Consider the following 19,878-nt stretch of genomic DNA (forward strand, 5'->3'; position numbering starts at 1 on the left):
GTCATGGTTTATGTGGCTACCAGGAGTTCTACAAATGTCGTCAGAATATCCTCCTTGCAACTCGGTAGGTCTTACGCTAGAAGTGCAATTGTGCCCCGGAATTTTTTAGGTCTGTCCTTGCCATTGTTTTGTAGACCGAGACTAGTTAGAATTTAGTCAAAACATTGGCAGTATATATCAAAAACATTTTGATACTAATTATCATTCTATAGGATAAAGATTTGTATTTATTGATCTATTTAAAAGAGTAAAAAACCATAACAACGATCCTTGGTAAAACAGAAAACTTTCATTCCGACACTTTAAAGTCACCGTCTCTAGAGCTGCATTCCTATCATTATTTTTATTTATCCATGACAAAACTACGAAACACTGAATTTCCACAAGCTTGACTAACCTTAAAGATTTTAAGTAGTAGTCGTAGGAGTTCCCATTCGTGAGATTGTGGCTGCTGAAGTGCTGCCCCTGGCTCCCAGATAGCCCGTCTTATTAGTGCTGACCTTGGTTCGTTGGTCACGGTGAGACGACGGTGGTGCTGCAAGGCCGTGGTGGCGCAAGGTGGTGGAGCATGATGGAGTGTCCAAGGCGGGGTTACGAGAGTCGGGAGAAATCCCTGTCGGTTTCGCCGACACTGATGCGGTGACGTCCACGGGCGCCACCCTTCCTTTTAGAAGGGTGTTGGGTGAAGCCCTGTTTCCCTATCCTTGCGCGTACCGGGGGAAACCCTAGGACCACTCCGGACAGCAGCGGCGTCGTCGTTGCATTCTTTCTTGAAGGTGTTGCTTGGTACTTGGGGCTTCAGAGTTCTAGGCGTGTGGTGGGAATTCTCCGAATGCAGCGGTTGCGAGGCATTTTCGTTTTCGTCGATCCAACCTTTTCGACATTAGTTTCTCTTTTTTCTTTCTTTTGTGTTTTCTTTTCGGCATGTTTGTGATGTTTGCTCCAGCTATAGATCCTATGTTGTACCGGTTGTGTGCTATATTAGTATAGCGGGGCGAAAGCCTGTTTGGTGGAGGAGATATAGATGCGTGACTTTGTTAATTTATGTATTCGTCTTCGATTTTCGGTCAATTTTGGGCTTGACTTAGTACAACGAACTGACGTGCATGTTCTCCGTGGAGCAATGGCGAAGTACACTTTGCGATGGAAAAAAATCGAACAAAAACACGACCAAATTCATTTGAATATCCCCAAAATCAAAACTTATCTAGTAAGCACTGACATGTGGGTCCATTCCTGTATTCCTGACATGTGGGCCGTGCCCGGGAGCTGCTGGTTCGCCAGAATCATCCACACATTTGATATCGCCGTCTCCTCCCGCGCAGGCGCCATTTCCAAACCCCTCACAAACCCCCGCGCGATCCCGCCAGAGAGAGCTCCGGCAGACCGGCACCGGCGACCGGAGCGGTGCTCTCCTCCGTCCCCTCCCCCTCCCGCCGCCGTCGCGTCCCCGAGGTGAGCCATGTTATCTCCCGCTCACGTGCACGCTCCGATTCCTCCATTCGCCCCCCCTCGCCGCCGGGAAACCTAACCCTAGCTCCATCCTCCGCCCCCAGGTACAGGTCCCCGCGAAGGAGGCTCCGGGTTCAGGCCGCAGCACCGCCGCAGCGTCGCGCGCCGGCCTCGATCGTCTCGTCACCGATGCACCAGGTACTTGTCACGGACCTTCTCTCCCTCCTAAAGCCTATGAACCGATTCGCCGCGCCCTGGGTAGATCTAGAATTCGGATCGAGAGGAGCGCAGGACCAAAATTTCGAGCTCGATTTTGCTGCGGCAAACAATGTTTGTTGAGCGTTTCGTTTCTGAATTTTGCACCCACAAGTTTTTGGCTGTGCTGGGAATGGAGGATTCAGATTACTTGCTGCAACCAATTTTTGTTGAGCGCTTCGTTGATGAATTTTGCACCCACGAGTTTTGGGCTGTGCTGGGAATGGAGGATTCAGATTACTTGCTCTATTACTTCGATTGGCGTGTTCTACGATGAGAAATTTTGTTCGATCAGATCATGTTTACAAGTTTAAACAAGAAAAGAAGGAAGATCATAAGTTGAGTTGTACTGTATACAGTACTGTAAGTCTGTAACTTATGTGCTTGTTCCTGTCTTATGGCCTGATTTCAGTTGCTATGCTGCTGCAGATATGCTTCCAGGTCTTTCACCGCCTCCGTCTCTGGTGCCGAGCGTGTCACCCGCAGCTACGCCGTCTTCATCCATAGGCGCCAGCATCGCCATTGTTGCGGTTGTCATAATTGCCACGACTCTCTTGACCTGTTGCATTGGGGTCCTCTGCCGTAGCTCCCGCCATCGTCGCACGTCCCGCTCTTCATTCTCCTGCCGCCGCAGCAGCTCCCCCAAGGCCTCGTCGTCAGCAGCGTCCGAAATGAATGCAGAGGTGTATGTGTCTGGGTTGGAGCTCCCTGTGCCATCTGCGCCCTGTCTACCGGAGGTGGAGAAGGTGATCTTGGAGCTGCTCTCGCAACCCCCAGTGCTGGTGCAGCCGGGGAGCAGAATGTTTTGCTGCATCTGCGGCCAATTTTTTGTGCCTGGTGATTTGATCATGGCCCTTCCGGTGTGCTCGCACAAATTCCATCAATCGTGCGTTATCTCACGGATTCGCCGACCCGCAGCACCTTCATGCTGTCCCTTCTGTGATGCTCCCATTACCATTCCCTCCACTAACAAGACAAGGCTTGCACCAACTTACTGCTCAGATCAGTATGACATTGAGGCACAGATCATGACAACGCCAGCTCCGCCTGGAGAGGAGGTGGCAGAGGCTGTTGGGGGCTCTCGTGGGTGGCTGCGATCTTCACTGGACAGACTTTCAGGAAGCTGGAGGGGTTGCTCCAGCAACCATGCCACTGCAGTGGTGGTGCTGGTGCCCTTACAGGATACAACCAGAAGCTGGAGACTAGACAGCATGGGCCACCTTGGCACTGATTCAAATGGCACCCAGATGCAGTCTGGCGAGGAGGTACAGGCTGTTGGGGGCTCTCAGGGGTGGCTGCGCTCTTATTTGGCTACACTCTCCAACACCTGGAGTGGACGCTCAGACAGCCCTTCCTCTAGTGTGGTTTTACCGTTGTCCTCAGGGCGTGCAACTGAGAGCTTGAGCCAGGTACCAAGTGGCGGTGGCGGTACTGGTTCATGGTCTAGGAGCTGGGATCTTGAAGCAGCTGAGCAGAGGACCTAGGTCTTCTAATTTGATCATGCCCGATGGTTGCTGTGAAACCAGGCAAGTTTGTTCTGAGAACTGATGTGCTAACAAATATTTGTTCTGAAACCTGCTAGTTATATAAGAAGTGTTTCCAGTTTCATGTCCTGTCTATTCTCATTCCAAGTTCTGATTCAAGTTCCTTCCATTTGCAGGCTTTTTCATCTGTCAAATCATGATGCTATCTAGTTTCCCGCAATTTTCATTGCTGCTGAATTTTTTCAGTTTGTACAGACCTGGAAATATGGTACGACTATGTTCATACGAAAGCGTGAATGCTTTTACTTGAAGAAAAGTGCAGGCGGGTGATGGATTATGAAAGTTTACATGATCACGTGCTGCTCAGTTCTAAGTGGTTCCCCATGATCAATATTGAGTTGCTCTACTAGCCAATTATGGTTTTCATAAGTTTGCATGATGCACCACTAGACATGTTGCCTCTTTTGCTTGTGAAATAGATGTATGCAACTCGATCTTGTTTGGATGTTTCTCTTGTTACTGGTCATAGCAGATGAACACTTGATTTCTGGGTTGTTTGGTGCAAATGATGTTTAGGTCTTGCCTGTTCTCTGTTTGGTGGAAATTATTGGCCTGGAGCAAAACTTGTCTTGCTAACTCCTGTTTAGTTCAAATAATCTGAAAGGAAAATTTCAGCCTGTGGTCATTCTATCTTTTTCTTGGCTAGTCTCTGTTTTCTGATGAACACACTGCAGAGTTGGCTACCTACTGTATTGGAAAACATTAAGATGAGTGCAGCCGTCCAGAGATGGCTGACTGATGTATCCAGTATTCAGAACTGGTATAGTAGTCTGTAATTTTCTACTTGCGTCCTCATGGTACATAAGGCCGTGTTAGTTATAACCTGATGTTATTCATCTTGATGCTTTTCTGTAATTGAGAGACCAGGAGGTGGTTTTATGAGGACAGTTGATACAGCTTGGAAGTTTCTTCATGCGACATGATACCTGTAGTGTCACATTTACTTTCCTTTTGGTCTGCATATGTAGTAGCCCTAAACCAATGAAGGTAATGGGAATGAAGCTGCAAAAAAGGAAGTGGTTTCGATAAATATATTTGGTGATCGAGTACGGGTGGACTTTTGTAGGAGGAGCTACACGTAGCTCGTTTTTTTTTTTTTTTGAAAATTTTGAAAATGGCATTATAAGTTTCAGAAAAATCTGAAAAAAAATCTTGATGTAGGCAATGTTGAGTTCTATCATTGTGTAAAATTTAAACGCGAGATACCATATATTCGAGGCAGCACAAAAATAACAAATTCTGACAGATTTTGAGATTGTAAGAGTCTCTACTATTCACTATTATATATATCAAAATTTGTCATTTTTGCATAGCCTCGAACATAAAGGTATTTCGAGTTGCAAATTTTCACATTGGTAGAACACAAAATTGTCTACATCTAGATTTATTTTTAGATTTTTTTGAAACTTTTAAATATTATTTTTGAATTTTTCAAAAAACGAGCTACATGTAGCTCGAGCTACGTTTGTGGTTTTCCGATCGAGTATCCACTAAAAAATGATACACACAACCTCCAACCATCCAGGTTGAGCAGAAAAGACAGAACTGCACCACTATAACGTTCTGCAATTATAGGCATGTTCATACAGCAGAAATATATGAGCATAGACGTGTTTTCCTAAAGATATCATAAACTTTACAATCTATTAAGAAAACGTGTTCTGCATTTTAAACCAAACTGGCAGGATGCCCACAGCAAGAACGCTAACTTATTTGCATCTCTATGATCACAAATCAGTGCCTATCACCCAGAGTTACTTTCATCTCACTGCAAGATGCAGATGAAGCTTAGGGGATTTCGCTCCTGTCTTCCTTCATTGTCCCAGAGGATGATGGTTCGCCGCTAGAATCAGGGGAGGCAGCTGCCTGCTGTGGCTCTTCCTTCAAAGAGGTGGACATCCCTGAAACTTCCTGGGAGGGAAGGGGAGACAAGATCTGGGTTAGCATCCCATTGAGCTGATGGTAAGAATAAATAACAACACCAAGCCTGCAGTGAAATGCATAGCTAATAGCATGAATTGTGCATATACAGTCATTGCACTCACTGAAACTGTGATTTTATGGTCAAATTACATTCTAACATAAAATTTACAGTCTAGTCTATTTAAGTTATGTGCCAAACAGGCTGGACAATTTTGACCTCTGGCTGCAAGATCTGGATTTGAAGCTAAAAAGGTAAAATCAACGATTAAAGCAAGTTTTCAAAATGCCTAATCCTATCTTAGGCCACTTTTAAGAAGAAACTTAACTGTAAATTCCAGTGGAAACCAGCAAACTGAGAGGCTCGTTAGAAACCAGAGAATGTATCACAATCTACTATGCAATTTTTGCCCTTATACCATGTTTATTAACTAAATTTTTGGCAGAAATAGTTTTTCTCTCACGATAATTTTATTATATTATCCTATTATCTCACTTAAGACATAATATGTAAAAAAGCTGGCTAGTCATGCAATTTAACTTAAATATTAGAGTTGGTCCGTCTCACAGATTCAATGACTACAGAGGCTTAGTTTTGAACAGCTTAGAAATAAATGACTTGACCCTCTTATTTCTTCTTTTGGACAAGATAAAATTATCAGAGTGCGGTTTTGGAATAGCTGGCCCTATCAGGCTCATAGCCACATACCGACGCCAGAATGGAGCTAACTAAATTCTTAGTTGCACCAGAAACATGTTATCTTGTTCAAGTGAATATCCTGGGAATCTTAATAGCATAGCACACATGGTGAATAGAACAGTTGCAGACATTTCAAACAAACAGCCGAAGGGTTCAAAACTCAAGAGTGACAAAAGTTAGTAATTATGGAGTCACGCTACAATTACATTACATTACAATACCATCATAGTGAGGCAGTGCGAAATTAACTATCCATCACCCACACATTGATCAATTCATCAAGGCAAATATCCATTTGTCGCTGCTTAATGGAACGGCATTAATCTACGTTATATGCTGTCAAGTACAGGACAACTGAACTTCACATGAATATAGAAATGGAAGATGAAATGCACAAATTTTTGAAATGTTCAGAACAGTTCCATGTTAGGTTACCGTGCAATGAAAACATTCTAGCAGATATTCTCGTCTGATTTACGAGATAAAGCAGTATCTCAAGTAAACCACGATACACAAACGATGCATCAAATTTATGATCTCTGAGCTCCAGAATTCCTCAACATAAAGGTTCCCTCTTATAAATTTGGATAAATTTTGTTGCCCTATAAACTCATTTTGGCTTGAGAATATTGAGATAAATGGGCCTCTAATAGTATTTAGAGGTTGATTAGACATACAACAAATAAAGAACTGTTTGCTCAGCTTAACTTTAGTTTTGTTGATGGATTATCAACACTTTTCTAGTGAAGACAGAAGAAATAGAAAATGCTGTAGTGGAAATTTTGATTACAAGATAATATTAATATGTATACTGTTTAGTATGTAAAGGCATTATGACAAGAAGTACTTGCATGCATAGGACAGACATAAAAATGGTGGTAACAAATGTGCAACAGTTAGAAACCGCGGTAGTTGCAAGATGCCAAATATACCTTCATAAGATGCAACCGGAGATCTGAGGGGCGAACTCCCTCACCAATGCACACCATAGCAAATTGTGAATATTGGAAAAGAACATCTGCAGCCGCTTGCTTCTTCTGTTGAGTCTGCAAAACATAGTCACATAGCTCACAACAACAGAAAAAACTCAAGAACATCCATAGGAAATTTCAATCCCTGCGGACAATTGATTTAAAAATACCAATTCTTACCGAAAACTAGTACAAGTAGAAGTACAAATTCAAGATGAATTGGTCCAGAGTTAAAATATACTCGAATTTGTTATAAGGAATTTAACAATTGAAGATTAAAGTAATAGAATATGTGACAGATAAGGAATCGGTAAACAATGCAGCCACTCTCGCATGTGTATGAAACAAATGCAAACAGGGTTCCAACAGAGAAGTGGGGAATTATAGCAACAAGTAAACGAAGAACTCATACTCAGTTGATCTCTTTAAGGTGTGGTTCACTATCCTAAGCTAAACCTTTGGACACTAATTCAGCCGATAATATGCGAGTTACTGATATTAGATCGATACCAATGGATTCTTATTAAAAACATTTCCTGTGACTGTGATCCTGTAACTACGAACAAAGTAGTGCAAAAGAGAGTTCCTATGTGAGTCTAACTTGGACAGTAAAAGCGCCCTATAAAACCAACAGAGGGCATACGCATACCTCATAGTCATCCTCAGTGGTCATAAGGGTGTCTCGTGCAGCCATTCTTTATCTGTCCTCTGATACTGTTTGAAGCAGCACATCAGATATAGATGAGTGGTGCTTAAGCCGGTCTGCAACTACATTTATCAAGATTCGGAAAGAAATAAAGCAGTGGTGCATGTATACCATTATTAGGGTATTATTTCACAATTGCAGTGGAAACTATTTTGCTTATGCTTAGCACCCATATAATGCCATAATAACCAAAACAGAGACGCAGGGGCGGATCTAGATGGAGGGCATGCCCAGAAATTGTGAAGGTCGGTAGGATTTAACTAACCGCTGCATAAGGAAAAAAACTCACCAGATACTTGCAGGCGGGGTGGGGCAGCAGGATCTCAGAAAACCAGGAAAGGGGATGATGGCGACGCGTGAGAGGCGGGGGTGTTTCGGAGCCGGGGGTAGGGGGCCGTGGATTGAAGCGTCGGCGGTGACGGTATGGTACAGCAGGGCGGCGATGGCTGTAGCGCACGGTGTAGGAGCCGAGCTAACGGAGAAGAAGAGGTCAGGGGGGTCGAGGGAGACGAGCTCAAGACGGGAGCAGGGCCATTGTTGCGCTTGCGTCTTCCTCTTCGATCGGAGCCGGAGACGATTTTGGTGGCCGGACTTATCGGGCTATATTCGCTTCGGCCGACCATAGAAAGCCCAATCCATTTTGAGCCTGCACCTTAGAATTAATTCAGGTCCGCCAGAGTCCACCTTTTGGATTGGACCGCTAGAGCCCATGGGAGCAGGCGTATCTTCTGATCTTTTGCCGTAAAAGTGCTGATTTGTGTGTGTCCTTTCGGGATCTCTTCAACACTATTATTTTCTTAGAAAATGAAGATCGTACCTTTGCCCCTTTGGGTTTCTGCATCCCCAGTATATACCATCATCATAGCTTTATCAAAGGTGTGATTATTTCTCAGTCGGCCGAGAACGAGTTAGTTCTCAATCAGATGATGTCACTCAACGATGTAAAACTCAACTGAGCATGAAGTTAGTTTTCAGATAACTGAGAACTTGCCCTCAAATCGCCTATTCCAACAAATCGAATTCCAAAGCTCAGCTTAATGGTGACCACGGGACCGATCCCTACTAACTAGTTTGCTGCTGCCGAGGACCCTTTTTTAAGAGAATCTCGTAGTAGATGTTGTCGATAAAAGATCAAGATGAATGGGTCAGGCTGATCGGTTACCTACGGGACGAGGAACATCGGTATCAGTCTACCCTCAACAGCAAATCCCCTTTATTAAAGCTTTTTTGAGATTACATTTAATAAAGTTGATACAGGACTAGGCCAAATCATGAAGGAGCATAGTACATTAGAGAGTTGTTAATTCAGCCCGATGAGCTTTGTATTAAAAAATATTGGAAAAGGCGTCTTAAAGTTTCAAAAAAAATTCCAATTTTCTTACAAGGACATAAAAATAGTTCTTTTTATTGTAGCCAACACAAAATCACAAAATCGTGGCTCTGCAAAGTCAAAAAGAACTAACTTTTCCTTCCAACATTTGTATTTTTTGTGCAAATCACATAAATTTTGACAAAAAAGTTGTCTTACATACTAGACATGTATATGTACTTATATGGGTTTTCATAATTTTTTAAGACCCGGAAAGGAAATTTTCAAAAAAAAAAACAAACTCACCGGAGTAGTATATACGAGAGATGCAGAACCGTGACCATACATGATGTAAACATCTAAGGCTAAGCCTATGTTCTTCCGCAAAAACACCTTCTTGATCAAGAAGTGAGAAGGCGTATCCAACGTCGCCAATTCCAGATTATGGCAACTAGAACAAGAATTTTCATTGTGGATTATGTGTCGAATCAGCCAAGGCTAGAACAGTGGAAGGAAGATCACACCTTTTCACGGGGTGAAGATGAAAGTGTGTCGCTGATGGGCCTAGATAATAAATAGTTAGTAGCACAAACATCATATCATGACAAAAAAAAGTACAAGTATTAGAAGCATAAACGAGCTTTTATGTGTAGATAATTGAATCACATCATCACACTCAAACAGTCTAATAATCTCACACTTGATAACCCTAGAGCCGTTTTGAAGGTTCTTAAATCCTCTTTGAGTGTAGCATGAGCAACCTAAAACTTCTCAAAGATGACCTACAGGTCTTAGCCATTTATAATAAATGTATTCTTATAAGCACTCTTTCTTTGGAAGATAGTTTTGAAGAATTTTATTTTTAAATTATCTTAGAGAAGTTTCATATTGTTTGTTTCTCGGTGAAGAGGGTCTCGGCTTTTCCGATGTACTCATTACTTTGAACATAACTTTAAAATATTTTCATCACTATTATCATGCACCTCAATCTAGAATCATAGGCCCATCTACCAATGTGCCAAAATAGCCCGTTCAGCAAAACATCTCGATGGACCTAGAAAGCTCATGAAACAACAGCCCACATGCCCATAATTCGACGGGCAGAAGAAGGCCATCAAATGACGGGCCTACAAATAAAGCAACGGGCCTAAAAGGCCCAGTGGGAAATGGAGGTCCATCATACAATGGGATACAAGGCCCACCAACCAACGGGCCTCAAGGCTAATCATGCAACGGGATACAAGGCCCAACAACTAATGGGCCTCAAGGCCCATCATGCAACGAAGATACAAGGCCCATAAACTAACGGGCCTCAAGGCCCATCATCGGACGGGCCCACCGGATGTATGTCACCACGTGTGGACACGTGTCATGAATCTAATGGCACATTTGCCGCAACGATGTTAGTTTATATCAGAGCAAATGCCGCCACGTGTTTTCACGGGAAGGTGCCACGTGTCTTCTGTGGGCCAAGCCACGGCATTGCTGAGAATATGCTAGGCGACAAAATGCTATCACGCGACCGTAATGATGGCGCAATCATTGGCCAGACACATCTTCCACATCGGTTGGCTACACGGGGACCGCCCGACAAGGATTAAGTCCGTCACAACGCACCGGGCCGGCTAGGCTTTGGGCTTGGTCCTAACCGTCATGGATCCATGACGGACATGCATAACCGTCAGCCCGGTCATCTGTGACACGAGGTTCCCCACGGAATTCCAAACCGTCAGTATCACGTCTCCGTGACGGTTTTTGGACATTCGCTGATGAAGTTTTACCACTGGCAGCTCATTGTTCTAGTTCTTGTCTGTATTTTGTTAACTCTCAAAGGTGTGTACTTAATTGTGTCCGATCATGACTATAGAGATATGTATGTAAAACAATTTCTGAATTCAATGATTGAATCATCTAGGGCATACAAGTCTGTCTGCTGGGTCCTTCTTGCAGTATACCAAGAGGCTTTCTAGTTTACTCCAGTACACTTTGTTAATCTTACTAACTTACTCTGTTGTGCTCCTGTGTTCTTAATTCGGAGGGTCCTTTAGACCTTAATTATGTAGCTTCTTCTTGATTTATCAACATACAACACTCGTTTTTCTGTTATATATCTTTGATTCAAATGTTAGTTCCATTTAAAGGTCAACCACAATTGTCTACTGTACTTACTGCTTATTAAGTGATTGCCACTATTTCTGCGCTACAGCATTTCTACATGATTGTTGTGCCCGGAGATGATTAATACAGCTTGTGTTTTCCTTTTTTTTTTGCTATTCTAATTGTCGAAGTGGTGATGTCTTCTATTTTGTTTCGGGCATGTTGTTAACTTCCATGCATTTAGGTGTACAGCAATATGGCTGCCTGTTACACCAAGCTGAGAAGGTCTCAAGGATGCTCCTGCGTGGATTCCTATGGGCTGGTAGGGCGGACGTCCATGGGGGACACTGCCACGTCAACTGGGCACGGGTGTGTAGACCGCTACGACTGGGAGGCTTGGGCATCCCAGACCTCGCCCGTACGGCCATTAGCCTCAGGGTGAGGTGGATCTGGAGGATGCGCACTGATCCCTGCGACCTTGCCGCGGGCTAGACATGCATTTCTCGAAGACGGAGCTGGATGTCTTTGCGGCCTCCACCTCCATGGTGGTCGGCAACGGGGAATCTGCCCTCTTCTGGGAGAACAGGTGGTTGGATGGCAGGTCCATCAAGGAGATGGCGCCAGAGGTATACGCTTTAGTGCCGAAACGTCGGCGAAAGACACGCACGGTCCGAGAGGCGTTGGTTGAACGGACCTGGATCCCCGACATAGTTGGTGCACCGAGCGCCCTGTGGCAATACGTTCAATTGTGGGGCCGGCTCAGGGAAACCCAACTAGCGGCGGATCCGGACAGGCTGGTTTGGCGCTGGACGACGGATGAACAGTATTCGGCCGGCTCCAGGGGCGATCATCTCAGGTTCCTGGAAGCTTAACTGGAAATCCTGGCCGCCACCGAGGGTGAAGATCTTTATCTGGCTGGCCTGCCTTGACAGATGCTGGACGGGGGAGAGACTGGCACGGCGCGGCCTTCCGCATGCGCCTAGGTGCCCGCTCTGCGACCAATCTGTCGAGACCATGAGCCACCTGCTCACAGGACGCTCCTTCTCCAGGACGATTTGGTATGAGGTTCTGTCGTGGATCCGATCCACCTCAGGCCCTCCCACGGCTGAGGGGGACTTCGCGGAGTGGTGGTCGCTGGTGGTGCGGACCACCCCTCGCCAGCTGCGCAAGGGCAGTTCATCGGTGATCATGCTTATGGCATGGTGGATTTAGAAACACTGGAACACGGCGGTCTTCGACAACATGCGGCCTTCGGTGACATCCTTGTTCAACGACATTGTGGCCGAGGCGCGGCAATGGGCGGACGCGGGAGCCCGGGGTGTGCGCCAACTACTCCCCTAGATTAGCGTTTCATTTTTTCTTGGGTCGAGTTGTACGGCGTGTTGTGTCCGTACTCGGACTTGTACATAAACTCTTATTTTCTATCAATGCATCGAAACGCAAGGCTTTTGCGTTTTCGCAAAAAAAAAAATTCCTGCATTCTCCAAGGGATACACAAGGTAAGCAATGCTTAAATAGTCAGATGATCATGTGAACTCTGTTTTTCTTCACCAGTCAGAGTATATAATCTGCAGGCATTTTTCATTTGTCTCTCCCTTGCATCCTATCAGCATATGTTCAAGTACAATTATATAGCTTATAGGTAAGTTATGGGGTGCAGATTAACATCTATTTCTTGCTATTGCTTTGTTCTGAGCGCATCTACTCTGATTATTACAGTACTATTTCATCTCCCAGTATGTTTTCCCAGTATGTTTTCATTGGTCATGTGAGTTAGAAAAATCACACCTAACAAGCAAAGATAAATGCGAGGAGAGCGGTGATGCTTGACGAGATCATCAACTATGTTCGCAAAGACAAGTAGATGTAATCTTCCCAAGGTGTAGCCAACTTTGTAACAACTAGGATTTCAGCTTTGAACATGGTTGTCGTGTGGAACGATAGAAGTATAATCACTAAATCACTAGATACAGTTAACTGAATAATGTTTCTTGTAAATTGAATGTCAGTACTTGTTGAGTGCAGAATTTTGACACTCGGCTCTTTATCTTGCAGCTCTTATTGATGAAGCTTGCGACAGTAAACCTGAGGCTGGGCTTCAACTTAGAAGGGTTTCTCACGAAAGATGTAAGCTACCACTTAGATGCTAACGTGAAGCTTGTACAATCGCAACAGTTCAGAATTTTGTAGTTCTAAATAGAGAGAATTCAGTCCTGTAACTTCAATTGAATGGTGTAAATGATGGAGTTAGTGATGTTTTGAATGGATAAAAGCCATATATGTCCTCTGCAGAATCATCAGTTGTTCATCATAATAAATATGAAATGTACCTACAATGTGAGCTTGAATTCATGTTTTAATGTGCCTAAAAATTATCGCGTGAAATTCTTTTTAGAGGCATAGTCTATAGTGCCTACAATTGATTTTAGAGGCATTATGGCATAATGCCTACAATTGTTTTTAAGGTCATTTTCAATAGTGCCTTAAAAAATCTATTTTTAAAGGCATTTTCAACAGTGCCACAAATTATAATGTAATGCAGTATTCAAAGTGCCTCAAAAAATCTATTTTCAAAGGCAGTTTCACTAGTGCTGTAAAAGATCTATTTTTAGTTGCGATTCCGATAGCACTTGATTGCCCGTTATCAAAGCTCAACAAGTTCAACAAGTTCGTCCGTTGGGGCATTGCAAATTACTATAAAGCAAACCGAGTTCCATGCTAAAAAAAAAACCAAAGTAACTACGAGTACTTTGCCTTGAGCTTCGGGCAGTGGCGGAGCTTGAAAAAAATCTGACGGGCACTAGTGGAAAACGGGGCTATAGGCCCGGTTCATTTGGGCCTTTAGTCCCGGTTTCCAAACCGGGACCAATTAGGCGGGACTAAAGGTCCCCCCCTTTAGTCCCGGTTGTAAAACAAACCGGGACTAAAGGTCCCGCCACGTGGGCTTATGGCGCGCGTTCGAGGAAAAAACCCTTTAGTCCCGGTTTGTAACACGAACCGGGACTAAAGGTTATTTCGTTATTTTTTTTATCTATTTGGTTCCCAATTATTTTTCGCTCCTCTTTTTTTTCCTATTTTTTCAGAATTTCTAGTATTTCAGTTATTTAACTAGTTTAGTTTCTAACTCCACTTAATCTCTAACTACCCTTAATCTCTAGTCAAATTACTTACTCGTGGTCCAACTTCCCGCTCGGTCACCCATCCTCCCACTACTCCAGCACTAGCACGCTTAACTTCCAAGTTCCTTTCCCATCCCGCTTCCAAATGCTTCGCGCGCATGTTGTGATACTAGTATCATATCAATCCTATTAACATGTTGGTCGATGTCACACTTATTTATTATTCGAATTCCAAATAATTATTTTAATAAACAAAACTAAGCACGTAATAACATGTTGTGGTAATGGTATTATAATTATAATTTTTTTAATTTGTATTATAATAGTTTTTTAATTTATTATTTTTTAATATTTTTTTGCCAAACTTGAAAATCTAAAAATTGGCTAACTTTATGGTTAAGTAATAGTAATCTTTATGCATGATGTAATTATTATTTTAAAAATTTTAAAAAAATAAAATTCCGAATTTATGGCAAAAACTAAAATCTTCCTGCTTTCATATTTTCATTTGGAATTTTGAGAATCTAAAAATTGACTAACCGGGTAAACCCCGGTGAATTCAGATGTAACTTTTTCTCAGGATTTTTTTGATATATTATACGTTTTTTTCCGACGTCGTATGCAAAAGTTATTGCGGTTTTACCATTTTTTTAACTTTTTTTGCAAAAAAAGTGAAAATTCGAATTTCTTAATTTCTCCGAATAGTAGGTTGCATAACATACAAGAATCTGAAAAGATTTTATTTTTTGAATTTTGTATCATTTTCTTTTCTATTTTACAGTGCTAAAAAAGGCGATCCACGTGGGGGGGGGGGTGTGGAGGTGCATTGGGAGGCAAAAAACCCTTTAGTCCCCCTTCGTGTTACGAACCGGGACTAAAGGGTAGACCTTTAGTCCCGGTTGGTAATACGAAGGGGGACTAAAGGGTTTTGCCCCATAGACCACCCTTTAGTCTCGGTTCGTAATACGAAGGGGGACTAAAGGGTCCAAACGAACCGGGACTAAAGGGTTTTAATGATGAACCGGGACCAATGCCCCCCATTGGACCCGGTTTAGTTCAAAACGGGGACTATTGCTTGGGACGAAAGACCTCTTTTCCACTAGTGGGGGGGTGTGTCTGTGTGTGTGAAAGAACACAAACAACTGGAAGAATGGTAAAAAATTGTGGATGTGCAGACTTGAGACGAATATATATTGATATTGGTGCACATAGGTCGCAAAATACATGTCCGATGAGATCATATATTGACATATATATATGCTAGACTACTTTAAACTACAACTAAATAATGACATATACTACTTGAGGAATTATAGATCAGCTTTCCGATCCGCCTTGCTCTTAAATGATGTTAAAACAACCTCAAAATCGTATTTCTCAGCAATTTCACTATGTGAACTACCAAATTATTGGCAAGATTCTCATCTCCCATTTTATAACGCAACCTTATCTTGATGATTTTTAAACTTAAAAATGCTCGTTCTGCACTTGCGGTAGAAATTGGAAGAGTGACAAGTAGACTGAGTAACCTAACAATTAAATTGTAGATAGTATTTCTTCCCGTCTCAACAAGGCAATGACGGAAGGGGGTGGCCCCCCAGCCCAAAAGAATTTTTTTGTTATATTGGGAATTACTTCGCCTTAGAGCCAAATTTGAGTCCGACCAGAACGGCGTCGATGCCAGTCATAAACGGGCCAAATGGGGTGAGTGCCATGCAAATCATAGTAAACCAAAGTGGTGGCACAACTACAGCAGTTGCCGGCGGTCGCCAGCGGGCCGACGTGACCTTGCACGCCAGCGGGCCCCGCCCGATGGGTTGGCGGCCCCGTCTGGCCCACCAAACCTGCACGTGCTGTCGGGTGCCACGATGATGAAGTACACGACAAGGGTCGACGGGCCATCGGACCCGGGGACTGGCCGGTGGGCCGGGGCTGGCCCATGGGCCCGGGCTGTCCTGTGGCCCTGGCTTGTCCCATGGGTCCGGCCTGGACAGGGGCCTCCTCATCTCGGTGGGGCCCGCGGCGGGTCGTCCACCACTGCTGAAGGACCAAATCTTTACATGCGATGCAAGTTATAGGATCAATAGTGTAATTAGCTCTAATTATGCAGGTCAAATTAGAATCGCAACCATCGGATGTTAGCCGAGGAGGCTACAGGAAAAATCGCCGGAACCAGTGGCGGTGATTTCTCCCGGCAACCGCTTCCGCCTCCCCGTCTCCATCACCACGCGACACTCCTCCGACGGCCCCGCCGCCGCCCCTATCCACTGCTGGTGCCCCACACGCAGGTTCATCGATTCACACATTCCATTCCCCAATTTACCATCCCCATCGGCGGGCCATCACCGTCTCGTCTCCTTCCACCACGTCTCCCCTTCTCCTCCTCTCCTCCCCATGCCCATGCCCTCCCCACCCTAACCACCCATGGCGCTCTCCTCCCGCGCCGCCGCCTTCCCGCACGCCACCCTCCCCTCCGCGCGCCCGCGCCCGCCCGCCGCCGTCTCCCTCCGCCCGCCGCCGCCCCCGCGCTCCGTGCGCCTCGACCACGTCGCCCCCGCCGACCTCGGCCTCGGCGGCCATGGCCTCCTCGCCGCCGCCATCGAGCACCTCGAGCGCGACCCCGCCGACGACGACAAGGCCCCGCTCGCCGGCCTCTCCCCGCGCGAGCTCCAGCTCGTGCTCGTCTACTTCGCGCAGGAGGGCCGCGACGCCTACTGCGCGCTCGAGGTCTTCGACTGGCTGCGCCGCGCCGACCGCGTCGACGGCGAGACCATGGAGCTCATGGCCGCCATCGCCTGCGCCTGGATCGAGCGCCTCGTCGGCGCCGGCGGCGACGTCGCAGACGTCTCCGCGCTCCTCGGCGAGATGGACTGCGTCGGCCTCCGCCCCGGGTTCAGCCTCGTCGAGAAGGCCGTCGCGCTCTACTGGGACCGCTGCGAGAGGGCGCGCGCCGTCGAGTTCGTCAGGGACGTGCTCAGGAGGGGCGCCGTGGGAGCGGGACCGGACTACGACGGCGAGCGTGGAGGACCCGTCGGTTACCTCGCGTGGAAGATGATGGTAATTCCCTTTATCACCCTCCTGCAATTTCACCCATGCCTTGTGCTTGCTCGGTCCTATCGTCTATGCGACTGATTGCTGACGCCTCGCTTGATTGCCCATGCGTTTCGTGATTGCTAGAAATTGGAACCGCCTGCCTACCGAAAACCAGCTTAGATTCCTATGCTTCTGGATTTCGACATGACGTACTGGTGCGGCCAGGTCTTATCCTCATGTCGATCCCTCCAATTTCACTTGCTCTATGTGTGATGGTAACTTCTCTGCTGGATAGGTTGTTGGGACGGCAGCTGTCTTGCCTTCACCATCATTAGTTAACGAAGCACACCTATATTACTTTAAGATGATCATCAGTGGATTCTGCTTGTAGGTCTATTCATCTCCTGTATCATGCTCTTATTGTATCTTATTAGGATAACACGCTTTGGACTTCTTCATTGTAAGCACATGCTTCCGGCCTCAGACTAAGGCCTGCCCCCCCCCCACGCAGATCACATGTTTGCCTGCAATGTAACCTATTTGGTTTTATATTGTTAGTTGTGGGCCATCCTTTAGAATTAGCAAATGTGACTAATCATCTTGCACTATTCCTTCTTCGTTGTCGGTGGTTGGTTTGTGCCCCCAAGTCACCATTACCAAACTTGCCAACTGATTTTTATTTCGTGATCATTATCCTTCAAATCGACGGGCTTCTTTTAAAACATACAGTACAAGCATATGCATGAATGGAAACATTTTGATACTAGAGCAGATGCATCCTATTGCTCCGTTGGCGTTTATCTTGGTATCATGTGTCTATGCTCTCTAGTATTTCAGAATTGGCGAGTATGTTTCTGTTTGGATAGCTTGGAACTATGGTACATAACATATCCGACTGGGTTAATGCACTGATTCTACTCAAAATCTTAAAGTATCATTTTACTAACTTGCACATCCATCTCTTCTGTCCGGGCACCTGTGTGATAACTTAAGCACTCAACATATCCTAGCTTCTTATAAACACCACCATTACATGCTCTTTCTATCTCTGGTACCAATCTAATTTATCTTGGCTCCAGCTTTTAATGTTCTGTATTATTTTTATTTTGATAGATGGATGGGGACTACAGGGATGCTATTAAATTGGTCATTGAATTCAAAGATAGTGGACTGAAACCTGAAGTGTATAGCTATCTTATTGGGTTGACTGCCTTGGTTAAAGAGCAAAAGGAATTCTCAAAGGCCTTGCGTAAGTTGAATTTGTCTGTGAAGGATGGCTCAGTTGCCAAACTGGATATTGAGAGCATGCGCAGCATTGAAAAATATCAATCGGAACTATTAGGGGATGGCGTTCTTTTATCAAACTGGGCAGTTCAGGAAGGCAGCAGTGATGTTCTAGGACTTGTGCATGAGAGGCTCCTTTCATTGTACACTTGCGCTGGTTGCGGCTTAGAAGCCGAGCGCCAACTTTGGGAATTGAAGCTTGTTGGTAGGGAACCTGACACGCAACTCTATGATGTTGTTTTGGCCATATGTGCTTCTCAAGGGGAAGCTGCTGCTGTTCGACGACTGCTTGCAGGAGTCGAGTCAACCAGTGCAGGGAGAAGGAAGAAGTCAATGTCATGGCTCCTGCGAGGCTACCTCAAAGGTGGTTTCTGTCTGGATGCCTCAGAAACACTAATGCGGATGCTCGATATGGGGTTATGTCCTGATTACCTGGACAGAGCTGCTGTGCTGACCGCACTGCGGAGAAACATACAAGAATCGGGCAACCTAGAATTGTATATGAAACTCTGCAAGCGCCTATCTGAGACAGATCTGATCGGACCGTGTGTCATATATCTATATGTGCGCAAATTCAAGCTGTGGATGATGCACATGCTGTGAGGGTTTTGTCAAAGCCTTGAATCGTATGTATATGCAAGTGGGCGTACTTAGGTATGAACTGCGGGTGCTCCATATGCTTTCATGGCTTTGATTCGATGAACTAGGTGTAGAATGTGTGGACTAGGGTGAACCAACAGATGCATAATCTTGGTTCCTTGTATATTTTTGACTGGAAAGGAGTTCTCTGCGAGTGTGTTCACCCCCATCAGAGCTGCTGTTGTAATGTTAAACAGAGTACATAAGAGTGTATATTGCAGTGTTACTATCTCCAGTTATACGTTGAGTGGAGGGCGCTAGCTGCTGTAGGGGAGCATATACCAAAGGAGGGAGTGTTCATCAATGTACACTTGTCTTACAAACCATTTACATGTATATAGTTGAAAAAAGATGCTTGTAAAGTTGTGATATACGTCAGTTGCCCTTGTAATCTTGTATTTATCCTCATTTTTTTCCCGATGGTGCTGTACTATCCTTTTGAAGAAGAAAGGGATCGCCTCCTTATGGCTTAAACAACTACTGAGTCTACTGAGTGTAGTTTAAGATGAAGAGCAGATCTATGTTGCCTTTGCAATCTATGTTCACCAGGATCGGCTGCTTTTTCATTCATATGGTTGGCTGCTGGTCCACGTATGAAATATCTTTGGTGCCTCCTAAAACATGATGCAGATATTCACGGAAAAATCTCAAGAAATTGGTAGCATTAACTCTAGTTCAATCAAATGGGTGACAAGCGGAAAACTTGAAACGCAGACCGAGCTACATATAGCCCTTTATTTGCAGGCGACACTTAGAAATGTAATCCAATCTACACATGAAGAGGGAAAGAAAAATGATATTTTTGCCATAATCGGGAGAGGGGAGTGGATGAGCTCGTGTTCTCGGGAT

At 44.9% G+C, this 19,878-nt stretch overlaps 3 protein-coding genes across 3 annotated transcripts; 2 read left to right on the forward strand and 1 right to left on the reverse strand.

The window, feature by feature from the left end:
• The first annotated feature begins 1,277 nt into the window (after positions 1-1,277).
• LOC127311823 (uncharacterized) lies at positions 1,278-3,844 on the forward strand. The gene is made up of 4 exons (XM_051342304.1): positions 1,278-1,455; positions 1,557-1,650; positions 2,137-3,233; positions 3,368-3,844. Exon 3 carries the CDS (start codon positions 2,139-2,141, stop codon positions 3,189-3,191), a length of 1,053 nt encoding a protein of 350 aa, XP_051198264.1. The 5' UTR covers positions 1,278-1,455; positions 1,557-1,650; positions 2,137-2,138; the 3' UTR covers positions 3,192-3,233; positions 3,368-3,844.
• A 933-nt stretch (positions 3,845-4,777) lies between these two features.
• LOC127311835 (uncharacterized) lies at positions 4,778-8,118 on the reverse strand. The gene is made up of 4 exons (XM_051342313.2): positions 7,838-8,118; positions 7,492-7,556; positions 6,804-6,917; positions 4,778-5,162 (listed from the first exon to the last, which is right to left on the reverse strand). Exons 2-4 carry the CDS (start codon positions 7,534-7,536, stop codon positions 5,040-5,042), a joined length of 282 nt encoding a protein of 93 aa, XP_051198273.1. The 5' UTR covers positions 7,537-7,556; positions 7,838-8,118; the 3' UTR covers positions 4,778-5,039.
• Positions 8,119-16,400: 8,282 nt separating this feature from the next.
• Positions 16,401-19,400, forward strand: LOC127311844 (pentatricopeptide repeat-containing protein At2g30100, chloroplastic). The gene is made up of 2 exons (XM_051342324.2): positions 16,401-17,130; positions 18,220-19,400. The coding sequence occupies exons 1-2, from the start codon at positions 16,498-16,500 to the stop codon at positions 18,991-18,993; spliced, it is 1,407 nt and encodes a 468-aa protein (XP_051198284.1). The 5' UTR covers positions 16,401-16,497; the 3' UTR covers positions 18,994-19,400.
• The last annotated feature ends 478 nt before the right edge of the window (positions 19,401-19,878 follow it).

Source organism: Lolium perenne, chromosome 1 (genome assembly GCF_019359855.2).
Source record: "Lolium perenne isolate Kyuss_39 chromosome 1, Kyuss_2.0, whole genome shotgun sequence".
In the NCBI taxonomy this organism is placed as follows: Eukaryota; Viridiplantae; Streptophyta; class Magnoliopsida; order Poales; family Poaceae; genus Lolium; species Lolium perenne.